This window comes from Maylandia zebra, linkage group LG16, assembly GCF_041146795.1.
Source record: "Maylandia zebra isolate NMK-2024a linkage group LG16, Mzebra_GT3a, whole genome shotgun sequence".
Lineage (NCBI taxonomy): Eukaryota > Metazoa > Chordata > Actinopteri > Cichliformes > Cichlidae > Maylandia > Maylandia zebra.
This window is the reverse complement of record NC_135182.1, coordinates 4464590-4479826: the sequence shown is the minus strand read 5'-3', so window position 1 is coordinate 4479826 and position 15237 is coordinate 4464590. Positions and strand designations below refer to the sequence as shown.

At 38.3% G+C, this 15237-nt stretch overlaps 1 protein-coding gene and 5 non-coding genes across 6 annotated transcripts; 3 read left to right on the top strand and 3 right to left on the bottom strand.

Annotated features, from left to right (window-relative positions):
* Nucleotides 1-290: 290 nt before the first annotated feature.
* dhrs12 (dehydrogenase/reductase (SDR family) member 12) lies at nucleotides 291-4983 on the bottom strand. Its single transcript, XM_004568951.2, has 10 exons — nucleotides 4781-4983; nucleotides 4115-4248; nucleotides 3937-4019; nucleotides 3567-3659; nucleotides 3396-3477; nucleotides 2958-3019; nucleotides 2765-2869; nucleotides 2589-2679; nucleotides 2324-2461; nucleotides 291-750 (listed from the first exon to the last, which is right to left on the bottom strand). Exons 1-10 carry the CDS (start codon nucleotides 4834-4836, stop codon nucleotides 638-640), a joined length of 957 nt encoding a protein of 318 aa, XP_004569008.1. The 5' UTR covers nucleotides 4837-4983; the 3' UTR covers nucleotides 291-637.
* A 251-nt stretch (nucleotides 4984-5234) lies between these two features.
* On the top strand, nucleotides 5235-5343 carry trnal-caa (transfer RNA leucine (anticodon CAA)). The gene is made up of 2 exons: nucleotides 5235-5272; nucleotides 5298-5343. It is a non-coding gene; the product is annotated as a tRNA-Leu (tRNA).
* Nucleotides 5344-7190: 1847 nt separating this feature from the next.
* On the bottom strand, nucleotides 7191-7309 carry LOC111500897 (5S ribosomal RNA). Its single transcript, XR_002721297.3, has one exon. It is a non-coding gene; the product is annotated as a 5S ribosomal RNA (ribosomal RNA).
* A 411-nt stretch (nucleotides 7310-7720) lies between these two features.
* trnal-caa (transfer RNA leucine (anticodon CAA)) lies at nucleotides 7721-7830 on the top strand. The gene is made up of 2 exons: nucleotides 7721-7758; nucleotides 7785-7830. It is a non-coding gene; the product is annotated as a tRNA-Leu (tRNA).
* A 2929-nt stretch (nucleotides 7831-10759) lies between these two features.
* On the top strand, nucleotides 10760-10878 carry LOC111500898 (5S ribosomal RNA). The gene has a single exon (XR_002721298.2). It is a non-coding gene; the product is annotated as a 5S ribosomal RNA (ribosomal RNA).
* A 2026-nt stretch (nucleotides 10879-12904) lies between these two features.
* Nucleotides 12905-13023, bottom strand: LOC111500899 (5S ribosomal RNA). The gene has a single exon (XR_002721299.2). It is a non-coding gene; the product is annotated as a 5S ribosomal RNA (ribosomal RNA).
* Between the last annotated feature and the right edge of the window lie 2214 nt (nucleotides 13024-15237).

The window sequence follows — 15237 nt, the reverse complement described above, 5'->3', positions numbered from 1 at the left end:
GGATCGCAGCTGTGATTTTGGGGCTCTTGCTGCAGTGTTGAGTTCTTTGACTGCAAACTGAAACCGGCAGATATTCGACGACTTTAACTGGAGTCTTCGTTTCAGCAGCTTCATCGGACTTTGCTCGGCAACACAGACTTTCTCCTTTTTCCCAGGTATTGCAACACATGACACATGCAAAAGGAGATGATCCACCCAGGGAGAAACGTCTTTAAAAATTACATTTGAAAGTAGCCAAAATACACCAGAAACACAGGTGCACACAACCCCTTATGAAGAAACTGCAAGTAAACAGGTAAAATTCTTATTTAATGAAATCAGATAAGAAATTCAACATAAATTAAAATGCATAATTGTTAGTGTGTACATATATGTTCATAAGCTTTACAAATAGGAAGTATATATATTTATTTATTTATTTATTTTTGATTAACCAAGGAGCAAAAATAAAGTACAAGTCATCTTTCCGTAAACAACCACATTTACTTCACTAGATTTTGTTTTTCTGTATATTTTAAGTAAAGGTTGTTCTTGGAGGTTGAAGCTTTTCTGTATATTAAAAAAGATTGTGTAAACATTAGTAATCTGTGACGAGTGCTTGTTCTTTTTCCTTTTACAGAAACTGTTTTTTGAGGTATTAAGGTTTGAACTTTTGGGCGAACTCGTCCAGTGCTGCCAGAAGCTTCTCCTCCTCTTGCGGTGTTGACCGGGAGGAGGCGAGGGGCAAGTGTGTCGCCACTCCTTTACGATCTGAAAGACATTTTATGCGAATACATGAGACCTAACACAAAACTGTGACATTTAAGTGATCGATTATAAAAAGTTTAAATATAGGAGTTTTGCAGCATCACAAAAACATGAATGTGATGGCATGCCACACATGGTAAGCTCCACACCTCACCACCAGTTGATTCACCTTAGTTTAATTTACAGTCACTACTTTAAAATATTCTACTTATTGTTCAATATTGTTTCTTTATTAAATGTATTTATTTTTCCATCACACCTTCCAATGTTTATATGGCGTGCACACATTAACCTTGCAAGGTCAAAGTTCTGTTTTATGTTATATTAATACATCTTTCTTTGTTTGAGTTACCTGGGGTTGGCTTCTCCTCCTGTCTGGCAAAGGGCTGGGAGAGCTGAAGTACCACTGACAGCCTAATTGGATAGCACCACATGCTTCATTGCCTGGGGGGTGTTTCATGCGTGTTTAATTGTTTTGTATTAGTTGGTTATATGGCAGCCATCTTGTTTTCCCCGTGTGTGTCATTTGGTTTAGCTAAACCAGTATTTAAGTTCCCCGTGTGTCATTTCAGCAGGTCAGTTTATCTGATGTTTCTTTGAGGTTTTGTTAACTATTATCTTGAGTTGACCTCTTTTATTGGTCTGCCTGTTTAAGTTTTGGCTTTGTTAAATATATTTTCATATTTTTGGGTCAATAAAACCCCTTTTTGAATTTAAACACCTGTGTCCTTTATACTTTACTGCTTGGTCCCTGACAATGAACATCTTTGATCAATACTATTAAGCTACAATTACGCTCATGAATCACTTTTGCAACAAACTAAATAACCTGTGATTACAAATTTCATTTATGACTGTAAAAATGACAGAGTTGATTTTGCTTCTGATTTATGCAAAAAGTGAAACTGCTACTGGTCCAGGTGTTCAAATCTATCGGTGGTTTTTCTGCATGTTACGATCTTGGCAACAGACAGTCTCTACCAGCTGATAGAGCGCAGACAGTTCTACTGCCTGCAGTAACGTCCGCTATCGTGGAGGAGCTAGAGAGGAAACGACTGAATTTCAATGCTGGAGCTTTTTCCAGCAGTCATCTTGATCATCACGGGGAATGAGAGGTGTTTGGACAATAGTATGGATGAGTCTGGTGAGCTGTAAGGCGCCAGTCTCGTTACAGCGAGATTATGACAGACTCATAATTCCCAGACTGCTGTGTGACTGTAGCTAGAATTTTTTGGGTGGACAGGGACCCAAAAAAGTCCATTAATCTGAGTGTTAAGAAGAAATATGGAGGGATTTCCTTATTTGTGATTGAAAGCGTAGTTTAATTCTAGACATGTTACTGCGAAACAACGTTTCTGTGGCCTCATTATTGAAGTCCCAGCTGTGGGAACAGTCATTGCTGCTGCTGGTTGAATCCAGTTGAAACTGACACAGATGTCATTCAAATGAAGCATTAGTAAAGTATTAGCAAGTGCTTAATACATAATTTATATCTTTTGCTACCCTTCAAGTTCCTTAGTTTCTCTCTGTGATTACAGAGAAAACCATGTTAGATATTTGCAAGTCTGTTTCTGACCTTGAAAGAAGAGCCCGCTCGGTTGCTTGGCGGCTGCTGCGGATATGGCGAGCCACACCACGGTGTCAGCTCCCATGGCCTCTGTCCTCAGCTTGGACTTCATCCTAGCGTGGAATGAAGGCATGGAGGTCTGGACCGCTACAGAGAGAAAATTCAAAACTTAAGTCACAGAGACAACATTCTCTTGTCAAAGGTTGTTATTCCATGAAAAACCTTTGTCTTCCAGTTAAATTCTTAAGTTTTAAAGTATCTTTCTTTTCTTCACCTGGTGTGTCTGCCCAGCCGGGGTGCATGCTGGAGAAGTGGATCTCTTTGTGCTGAGCAGCCCATCTTTCTGTCAGGATCACCTGCTGCCTCTGCCAGACAAAGAAAAAAAATGCATATCAATATAAATACCACAACAATTCCTCTGTAGACCGCTACGTCTTTCAGTCACTCTACTTTATTCTGAGCGTAGGCCATGGTCCCGTCAAATGTCCCCTTCTCAAATTGGAGGTCGTCCACGTCCAATTTCTGTGTGAGCATGCCACCTGAAGACACAGTAATCTGGAGCGGAAACAGAAGAAATAGTTCATTTTCAGTCGTGCATTTGTACATCCTGGTTATTTTTTTGTGCGGTTGTAATTCAACCCACCACTCTCGGGTCTTCGACCTTCTTCAGTGCAGGTATCAGTGCAGTGGTGAGGATGTATGTACCTGAAAAACAAAGTTACGCACAAAAGAGTTTTTATTTATAGCCAATATTAGTCTTTCACATACTTTTTTTGTTACAAATTTGCAGAAATGACATTAAATAACAACATAATTTGTCAAATAAGGCCAAAACCAGTGATCATTACAATCACCTCCCCTAAATTTAAATACAAAATGCTTATTTTAATGTTAATATTTTACATTTTGCCTATTTTGGAAGTTTTTTTAAGACCATCTTAATTACAGTCAGTCCTGAGAAGTCATTTTTGCAGGAAAGAAAATGTTGAACACTATCATTTTACACAAAGTTACGATTTAAAAACCCCGGCTTCCTTTTTGTTGTTAAAACTTCCATCTGAAATATGTGTTCTCGTCTTACCCAACGTATTTGTGGCAAAGTTCTTCTCCAAACCCTCCTCAGTTAGTTCTCTCTGGTTGACCATACAGCCCGCATTGTTGATCTGAGAACCACCATAAGCAGATTGAGATTAACGTTAACGTTAAAATATGTTTACTGCAGATGAGCCACAACATATCTGCAGTTACCCACCAACACATGCAGTGTGTTGTTCTGTGAGAAGCTCTGCGCAAACTCCCACACTTGCCTGGCGCTCGACATGTCAACAATGTGGACGTGAACATTCTGGGAATAGACAGGAAAATTAAAGGTGTGGGTTAGTTTTAAGTCTAATCTAATTGGGTGGAAAAGCAGGTATGAATATTCTCATCTATTTTGTTTTGTTTGATTGCTTTATTTTCATTCACGTTTCTTGACAGAACATTTTAAAAATCTGATGGAAAAAAAACAAGAATGTGAGCATAATTTTATTAAAGAAAAAGCAAAGCTTCACTTTATTTCTGGGAGAGAACTCCTGTATAAAAAAGAAAAAACTCAGACAGATGAACAGTTAAAATCTCACCTCATTTTTACTGCTTTCAACAATTTCACCTTTGGCTGCTTCTGCTCGCCCCTTGTTTCGACACACCATGTGAACCGTTCCCCCTACAGACACAAACGAAAACATGATCAACATTTGACACACACAAATACCAGCAGGAAGGAGGAAAAGTGCCTTCTGTCAGCTGTGAGACTCTCACCTCTCTTAGCGATTTCCTGCGCTGCAGCTTTCCCTATCCCGCTGTTGGCACCTGTCACCATGAAGGACCTTCCATTCAGGTTTACATCCAGGTCAGCTGGAACAAAATGCTTTGCTGCTGCTTCATAGCCACTCCTGGTACGAGCAAAGAGGAATGTGTGAGCACATTACACTGTCACCCATATTTCTACATGCACTGATGTAACAGTGTCATCACTATTGGGTGTGGTTACTAGGATACAATAAGCATACCATAAGCAAATCACAAAATATAACGGCCTAATAATTTGGGTAATTTATCAAGTAAAACAGTCTTCCTCCAAATGACACTCTCCTGCTTTATACATGTCTTTATCCACTGTGTTAATTTGGGTTACTGGTCACGTCAGAAAACATGTAAGAAGCACTTTCACTGTTTCAAACATCTTGAGGTTGTAGTCTTGATTATACGGTAAGCTTGCAGCATTGTGTAATCGTTTACCTGTAGCATGCTGTCGGACACAAACGCGCAGTAACCGAGTGCTATCACTAACAAAGCAAACATGTAGTTAAACTTTGGGCGGCGTGTCGGAAGGTTATGTAGCCTATATGTACCGCAAACAATTAAGACTACAAGTCATTTGACTACATAATAGAGTCCTATTAGAAAAGGAAACTGTCTACTTACTTTGTATACTCCTGGAGTCCTTTGACAAGCCACACAGTATTCCTGTAAAAGGACATTTTAATACGCGCAGCTTCTCTACACAATTGGCTCTTTAGTCGCCCTAACAGTGGACACAATCCAGTATTTGCGTTTCATAAGGATGACTGCAGCTTGTTATGTAGTAAGCGAAGGTCTGTAGTGAGAGATGGGCGGAGAATCACGTGTATAAGCACCGGAAGTGTATTTCATAACGTATGTATACTGCCCCTGGCGGAAATGTTTGCTTACTGCTGTTCCGTAAACAGCTGCGAAACAAACCATCCTTTCATTTAAACAAACAAATTTAAGCTCAGTTTGAACTGATGTCAAAGAACCTAAAGGAGAAATGGCTGTTCGATGCATCTCTGGCAGTCACAATCGTGACACAGTGAGTTATAATTATATGAGTGTTTGTTTCGGCTCGTTCGACAGAGTTGTCAGGATGGCCGAGTGGTCTAAGGCGCCAGACTCAAGGTTAAACCTTCCTGTAAAACGGGACTTCTGGTCTCCGAATGGAGGCGTGGGTTCGAATCCCACTTCTGACAATACTTTTTTTCTTTCTGTGGGCTACGCTGATTTCTTTCGTCGTTCTTCGCTAACTACGTTTATATAACATGTTATCTTACAGGATACATTATCGTCCCTTCTCCGCAAATGAAAAAACATGACAGTCTTAAAACACTGACATGTTTTAAGACTACTATGCATTTTAATACTACTAATAAACCGTGTTTACGTTTAAAAATAAAATACGGAAACAGAATCGTAGTTTATAATCCGCACATTTCTCCTTCAGGGTAATTCATTCATAATCACATGTCAGTTCAACTACATGTAAAGTGCTGCCAGAGACAATAAATAAATAAATAAAAAGTCGAGTCTGTGCTTAAAAAACTGTTATGTATTTTACTTAGATCTCCGTCTCGGTCTTGAACTGATAATTTATAATATATGCTTAAAAACTTGAGTTTACCGTCTTCTGGCCTCAGATATCCAGGAGTACATATTACCAGTTCATTTAAAGCTTTCCAAACTGCAAATTTTAATCATTGCTAACCTATGTAAGGTTGGCTTTTCAAAGGTCAGCAAACCTTCCTGTATAACTTCTTGGTAGGATTAATATTATAAAAATGTTTTTCCCACTGATTTCATCATTTATATGGGCAAACAAGATTACTCAACCAAAATGATTGTTTCCACTTGGGAGCAGGTACTTCTTAGGTTTGGCGAAGATTACTGGGACAAAGTAGGCTAATTAACAGAATTCATACCTCATTTTCATCTGCATATTCAGTTTAAGACAGTATACAGATTACACATCTAAAATATACACCGGCATTCCTGACCTGTGCAACAGATGCAAAACCTCCTACCTGTTAATTAACTCATATGTTTGTTTGTTTTTTACCTGCCCAACACTTCAGTTATATTGGACTTTTTATTTTGAAGTGCTCTCTCATGTTTTGAGTGTTACACAATCCTTGTCCACTAGTTTCTCCTTTTTTGTGTTTCTGAAGATTCCACCCTAAACCTTAGCCGTAAGCAGCTGGACGTTATAGCTTTCACTTCAATGCTGGCACAACGTAGAATTTTGCGGTCTTGAAAAACTTCTCACCCTGAAAGATTCTATGTTCTTTTTAAAAATGGAGAAAATAAAATTCAGACTCAGAGGAAATGCTAATAGGTTTTCACAGGTGTGGCAGCAATTTATCATTTATATCACTTTGAGTACCTTGTTTTTTTTTGTTGTTGTTGTTGTTTTAATTGAGGGTGGTCTCTCTGTGTGTGTTTTATTTACTTATTTATTCATTTATTTCTGTTATTGGATTGGACCTTGGGATGGGTATTAGTTATATGCTGTTCAGTAGTTCTCAAAAATCATTCAAATTGTAACGGCCTGAACTGTATTGAGGTATGTCTTTGTATCATTGGTACTTGTTTTATTAGGCCTGATATATCAAACTACATGTAAAAATTCTATAAATAAACAGGATCCCCCCCCCCAAGAAAAACTTCACTTTACCAATTTTCATCTATTAATCAATATATTGATTTTGCACGGGTCACTTATTAATTCTTGGAACCCATTTTATACGAAATTTGTCTCGTTCAAATCTTTATTCGTCAATCGAGATTTTCTTTATTTTTTCTACTATTTATTTAAGGATGAATAAATGAATTTCCTTCTTTCAGACTTCTTGCCAAATGTTTTGTCAAAGTCGTCTACAATGGTGTAGCAGCAGCTCCCCCTGGTGTACAAAAGGAAGTGCTCTCGTGATATCCTGTGACAGAAAAAAAAGGATTAAAAACGAACATTGTCAAGTACTCGTTATTGTTTTGAAAGCTTTGTTGTAACGAAGCAACAGCGCCGCCTGGTGTATAAATGAAAAAAAGCTTACAGCACCTGGTATTCCCAGGCGGTCTCCCATCCAAGTACTGACCAGGCCCGACCCTGCTTAGCTTCCGAGATCAGACGAGATCGGGCGTGTTCAGGGTGGTATGGCCGTAAGCAACTGTCATAGTAACAGGAAACATATTTATATGCAACAACAAAGGCTGGACGCTAAAACAAATGTAATGCAACGTGTTCAGGGTGGTATGGCCGTAAGCGAGTGTGGCGCTAACAAGAAGCATATTTATAGCTATTTAGTCCAATTCTCAACACAGGTCGGCTAGTTGAGTAGTGTTTTTTGTCTTTTCTCTTCCTGGCAGTGCCTCTATGTTTTTCTTATTAACGGAAAGACGAAATAAAAACAGAAAATAAAAGTGAGCCGTAACCCAAACAAACTTAAGGTTTTTAATAAACTCTACGCTAAACTCTTTAAAAAATGCCGCGTGTCTTTACAAAGTGATACAAAGTCTCAGCTGCAAACTTTGGTTAGCAGCAGTGAAACAGCTTTCTGACGGCCGGGGATCGCAGTTGTCAGGATGGCCGAGCGGTCTAAGGCGCCAGACTCAAGGTGACAAACCTTCCTCAACACGGGACTTCTGGTCTCCGAATGGAGGCGTGGGTTCGAATCCCACTTCTGACAATTCTTTTTGTTCGTTTTAAAAATTATTAATAAAAACTATTATTCAGTTTAGCTTTAGTTAAGTACCTTGATAACGACCACTTTACAAATCCTGCTTTGTATACGAATCAAAACCTTTTTAAAGCTGAAAAATAGGATAGGACAAATAGGATAGGATAGGACGATAGGACAAAAAATGTGTAAATGTGACATGAAAAATTCTTTCAACAAGGAGTTCCTCAAATAGGCACACATTAACATTTTTACAATTCAGTGCTCTTGTAGCAGAAATACTGATTATTTTACTTATCTGTCTCCTCCCATCTCCACACCACTTTACCCTTACCTCACTTCTCATTCCTTAGGCCTACCCCCTCAATAAAACCATCTTCCCACTCTTCTAATCACTCTTTTTTCACCTCCACATTGCTGATAGTTGAGTTTTTCATCCACTCTTCTGTCATCATCTATGACAGGGGTGTGGAACTCCAGGCCTCAAGGGCCAGTGTCCTGCAGGTTTTAGATCTCACCCTGGGCCAACACACCTGAGTCAAATGATTAGTTCATCACCAGGCCTCTAGCGAACTTCAAGACATACCGAGGAGGTTTTTTAGCCATTTAAATCATCTGTGTTGGATCAAGGACACATCTAAAACCTGCAGGACACTGGCCCTTGATGTAATTTGTAATTTGATTGCTGTATATCTTTCAGCAATGATACCAGATCATTACTTGTGAACATGATAACTTACACTGAGGCAGGTTCTAGCTATGGGCAGCCCAACACATCCACCCAAAAAAGAAAAACTCTCCCACCTCTCATGATCTTATTGTGATCAGAGGTACAATGAAATGTTGAACTTAGTGCAAGTAAAACCCACACAAACAGCCATTTTTGATAAATATATAAAATTTCACCTCTCAGTCTTTTCCCCCATAGCTGTGTCCCCCGATGAGGAGTAGCAGCGCCCCCTGGTGTATAAATGAAAAAAAAGCTTACAGCACCTGGTATTCCCAGGCGGTCTCCCATCCAAGTACTGACCAAATCAGGTCTTAATAACTTAGGATTCGTACTGAAGATAAAACAAACTTGCTCTTTGTTTTTCTATTTATATGTTTTCAGTTTGCAAAACCTGGAAAGTGTATTGACTCCTACATATCACTGTTGTACCGTTTTTGTTGTTTTTGTTGTTTTTTTTTATCATGTATTGCATACTTTCTGCGCATTTGTTTGATAAACATGAACGACCTTTAATTATATTATTTACACATATTTTACAGTTGAAAAGCTCAGAATATTTACGCTCACGGCCACTCAGAACACCCCTGATCTTGGAAGCTAAACAGGAGCAGCTCGGTACTTGGATTAGAGACTGCCGTGGAAATGGCAAGTACTGTATGATTGTCTTTATACACCAGGGGCGCTGCTGCTTCATCTTTGTTTTTGACTTTTGAGCTCATATTTGCTTCATATGAGCTGCTCTGGTAAATAATACCGTGACGTAACAAAAAAATACACTGAAGCAGCAGTCTGCACTGTAATAAGGGAATATTCACCCATTAAAAGACAACACTATTGATGAACTTCGCATTGCAGAAGTGACATAAACTGAAATGACAAATGTCACCATATAAATTGTCATCTACACAGATTCTAGAGATGGACCTATCAGATATTACGTATCGGTCCGATACTGACGTAAATTACTGGATCTAATATCGGAGAGAAACCCTATTAGTTAGGTTGCTTAATATTTCTGCTAAGTACTCTTTAAAATACCAGAATAGGAATGATGGAGTATAGGTTTAAGTTCATTAGATTGATCAGTTTTGCTGAACTATGAAATATTTTGGGTGCAGTGTATTTTTTTACACGTAGGTATAACAGAATAGCTTTAGTGTTGTTGTTTATTTAAACTTGAGTATGAACTTATACAAAATGCAGCAAGATATTAAAAAAACAGTTTTATTGATTAAAAAACACACTATATCGGATTCACATCGGTATCGGCAGATATCCAAATCTATGATATCGGTATCGGACATAAAAAAGTGGTATCGTGCCATCTCTAACAGAGTCAGTGTTATGTTTTGTTTTTTCCCATCCAGAGGTGGTCTCTCAACCAAGTACTAACCACAACTACCCGAGTTCAGAAGGAGATCAGAAGAGACTGGGTTCTTTGAGGTTTGTATGACTGTAAGGAACGTCATAACTGATGAGAAGGCTGTTTATGTATCAAATCATGATGCTTGCTGTCTCTTGTCTTTAGATTAAGACTTTTAAAACTTGTTTAAAGACCATATGATGGCAGCAATGATGAAACAGTGTTATAATGCTATAAATTTAATGTGTGGAAATTCGATGAAGTGGCTGGAAATATTACTACTTGCAGTTGAGAAAAAAAAAGTGTATTTTGTTTGAAAATGTAAAAGCCGTGGCCCGTGACACAGATATCCTGCAAGTTATAAGATCTTATTGTTTTGAAAGCTTTGTTGTAACGAAGCAACAGCGCCGCCTGGTGTATGAAAGCAAAAGCTTACAGTACCTGTAAGGCGGTCTCCCATCCAAGTAAGTATTGCTTAGCTTCCGAGATCAGACGAGATCGGGCGTGTTCAGGGTGATATGGCCGTAAGTGACTATGAAGCCAACAGGAAACATATTTATATGTAACAACAAAGGCTATGAACTGGAAGCTAAAACAAATGTAATGTACATTTGTAGTTTACTATTTTGTTCTTTCCGCCATATTCTTATTTTGGGAAACCCGAGAAGTATATTGACTGCTACATTTCATTGTTAAAAGGGCTTCAACCTGTATATCTTTTTTTCCAATCAGTTTTGCACGGGATTTTCACGTTTTTAATTCACAATTCGATTACTGTGACAATCTAAAACTAAACGCAACGAACACTGAGATGCATAAATAGACTTCACGTGGGTGAAACTGTTGCTTACGGCCATACCACCCTGAACACGCCCGATCTCGTCTGATCTCGGAAGCTAAGCAGGGTCGGGCCTGGTCAGTACTTGGATGGGAGACCGCCTGGGAATACCAGGTGCTGTAAGCTTTTGCACCAGGGGGCGCTGCTGTAATCTAGTGGTACTTTCCGAATTTTTGTGCTTCATATTTGCTGCTTTACTAAATAATATGGTGAAATAACAACAAGAAATAAAGTTAACGTGTGATAATGGAGACATTCAGGAAGGAGGTTCTGCAGCATCCGGTCCCGTACCAGCAGACTGAGAGACAGCTTTTTCCATCAGGCCATCAGACTGCTGAACACGTCATAGACACCTCAGCTTCACTACTGGAACTTTAACATTATGCACTCCATACTGTACAGTAATGCCACTGTTTTGCACGTCTCAACTCTGTATATTTTATTTTTTTATATATTTTATTTATTGTTTACTCTATTTAATTTGTAAAATATGTGTACACACACACACACACACACACACACACACACACACACACACACACACACACACACACGTAGAAAAATATTTAGTATACACATCCAGAAATGCATATACTATTATATGTTGTACATATATTTATTAGTTTCAGATGTAGCCATTCTTGTATTTTGCTTGTTTACATTATTGTATTTTGCACAACTCTGTTGCTTGTGAAGCTCGCACACAAGAATTTCACTCACATGTGCTGTACCAATGTACCTGCACATGTGATGTGACAATAAAAGTGATTTGATTTGATTTGATTTGACATTTAATTCAGTTCAATTCAAATCAACTGTAAATCACAATAGCTGACTCAAGGTGCTTATCCATCTATTAAAAGACAACAATATTGACAACGATAATTTTTGTCAAAGATGTTTTTTTTTAAATCATTGCTGTTTTTAAAAAAAAAAAACTATTCATAACTGAAATTAAGTGAATAAGTGAATTTCGATCCTTGGTGATTTTTGACATCCCTGCTTTTCAAAATTGTCTCCAGTAAAAGATGCAGCAACACCCACTGGAGCTTGTCACGCAAGTACTACCCAGGGCCTGATTCCAATTACCTTCTAAGACCAGAAGGGACTGGGTCCTTCGATGGTTGTCTTACTGTATAACAGAACTCATGAAAAGGCTGTTTATGTATCAAAGTATAATGCTTGCTAACTTCTGTCTTTAGATTAAGACTTTGTTTATTCAATGAAATTAATTCAATTCAATTAAAGACAGTGATGACAGGATTAACGAAACAGTGTTATAATGCTATAAATTAAAAGTGTTCAAATCCAACAGAAGACTATAGAGTGTCATGAGTTTCAAAACATAGAAGACCTTTAGGTTGGATCCATTTTTTTAATCAACAGCAACAACAACAAAAATACAAATCAGCATGACATAAAAATATCCTGGGGTTATGGCCATACCCCCATATTAATATTAGTAACAGTAATGCATGTGCAGGGGGCATGAGCACCTGCCCCTTTCTTCTTAGGTATCCAAAGTGTCCTTTTCTTCAGGCATTTTTTGTTAATTTTTTAAAAATGTGTGTGTATGGTCTTGCCGTGCCCCTTAACAAAACTATTAATCACAATTTTGCTAAGTAAAAGAAGCTGGCATGCATTGGTCACATGATGAACATTAACCAATGCTCACTCTTGATGGCAGAGAGATGACAACGAGCTCATTAAGAGCACACACGTTTTTTGCAGCCTGGGCGATGTGGAGCTGCAGAACAAACACACAAATTAATTGGGTGGCAGACTGATGTAACCAAAAAACCAGTAAGTAGGGTGTATAGTCTTTAGCACACAGGAAGGTTAAGAGTATTATTATGCATACGTTAAGTTGACTTGTGGCAGCTGATGAATTGAAACAACTGAGCATGCTGTGTGTGCACAGTATGTGTCTATGTGAAGAGGGTGAAGAGGTTGGAGGCAGTATTACTTGCCGGTGAGACGTGTATTTTGTTTGAAAATATAAAACCCCCAGAACTGATATAGTAATAATAAATATTACCTGCTAAATTAAAAAACAATAGAGAAAAGATGAAAATTTATCAAAGTCTCACTTTAAGAAAACGCTCTGTACTGTTATGAAGAGCAACAGCGCCGCCTGGTGTATGAAAGCAAAAGCTTACAGCACCTGGTATTCCCAGGCGGTCTCCCATCCAAGTACTGACCAGGCCCGACCCTGCTTAGCTTCCGAGATCAGACGAGATCGGGCGTGTTCAGGGTGGTATGGCCGTAAGCGACTGTCATAGTAACAGGAAACATATTTATATGCAACAACAAAGGCTGGACGCTAAAACAAATGTAATGCAACGTGTTCAGGGTGGTATGGCCGTAAGCGGACGCTGACATCACAAGATGGCTTTTTATATGGTAGAAAACACGAACTATGTTGGCGTATTTTGATTTATTTCTTCGATATGAATCAGATTTTAACAACTTGGGATTCGTAGAGGAGCTTAAACACATATTCAGTGCTATATGTTTTTAGTTTTTTGAAACCTGGATGAGTATTGTCCTTTGTTTTAATTTTGTTTTCTGGTCCAAAAGTTTAGGTTATTTAAGATAAATATATTTTAGCTGGGCTCAAACTGATATTATATTTATTATTAGACGTTTTCTACTGGATTGACACGTTTTTAATTTACAGGACTGAGAGTTCTAACCAAACATGATAAGAATATATGAAGAATTAGTACTGCCACGCCATTACCATCTTTGTGTGGGCAAAGATAAATCCAAATCCAAGTGGGAAGCTAGCACCCCTTGACATTTGCACGCATAAATATGGTTCAAGTTACTAAATAATATGGTGACATAAAAAAAAGGCACAGCTTTTGTTTTCAAGGAGTCAGAGTGTAACTGGTGTGGTTCTGCGTTGTGTCTGACGATAAAAGGTAAAAGAAAGAAAGACCTCCAAATAAATTCCTTCCCCCCATCCTGCTGCCATCCTTGTCCATAGTCTTATTACATCCCGTATTGATTACTGTAATTCCCTCCTATTTGGTCTCCCTAAAAGGTCCCTTCATAAACTCCAACTTCTTCAAAATTCTGCAGCTCGGGTCATAACTTACACTCCGTTAAGTGCTCATATTACCCCAGTTCTTCAGCAGCTTCACTGGTTGCCCATAGAAGCCAGGATAAACTTTAAAATCTTACTTCTCACGTTCAAATGTATCCATAAATCTGCTCCTTCATATTTGTGTGAGCTGCTCCATATCACCACTGTTTCCCGCCCTCTCAGATCATCATCTGCTATTCATCTTACCGTTCCGTCCTCACACCTTATTACTATGAGGAACAGAGCTTTCAGTCGCTCTGCTCCCCGGCTCTGGAACTCTCCTCCTCCTGCACTAAGAAATATTGACTCCGTCTCCGTATTTAAGACTCAGCTCAAAACACATCTGTTAAACTGGCTTATTCGCTTTAATGCTGGTTTTATCTGTTGTCACGCTCTGTTTTGTAATTTTAACTTATTCTATGTATTTTATGACTACTTTTCCTTTTATTAATTGTGTTTTTTGTAAGGTGACCTTGGGTTTCTGAAAGGCGCCCTCAAATAAAATGTATTATTATTATTATTATTATTATTATAACAAGATGTGATTTATGACCTTGTTACATGGGCATGCTTTTCTTGTCTTTTAAAATATGTCAATGAGAGCTTGAATCTATCCTGTGTGTATAAATGCACACACATTTGCACACATTCTCCCATCCAAGTGCTAATGAGACCTGACCCTGCTTAGCTCCTGAAAATTGAGCATGTTTGGTATGGTAAGCAGCAGCATTTACGGTACTAGATGCACAATGACTCTGACTTGGCTTGTCTGGCTTCTTCTGTTTTTTTTCCAACCTTACACTCTTGGGTAGGTGACATAGTTTTAACATGACAATTAAAAGTGATTTACTCTGATTCTTAAAATAAAATAAAATAAGATAGGCTCACTTATATTATACAGAAATAAACATTGGATAACTTATAACCCTACAGTGTGCACTAGATGGCAGTCTTCCATAAGCCTTCCAACCACACAAAGCAGTGTAACTGTAAGGTCACAGTGATGGTTTCTCCAATACACAGCTTCATCTCACACTATCCACAGGAGTATGATGACTGTGCTGCACTTGTTAAATAAAAGATGAAAAGTTTGAAAAACCACTCGAAGTGCTTCACGATACTGCACCTCCACTGCTGAAAGGTTTTGCCATCAAAGAACAGATGGCCAAAAAATATCTGCCTTTGCACAATCTGCCTTTTCATTAAAGCTTCTAAATAGTCTGAAAACAGCTGCAGTCTTCATATTGTTTCCTCATGATTCTAAAAAATGTCCATATATTTTGTAGGATTTTTATATATGTTTATATTGAAATGGAGTAATCTGCAGATTGAACGGTGCGGATCAAAATATGCATGTCAAATATGCGTGCTTGATAACACCCTACTTGTATCTA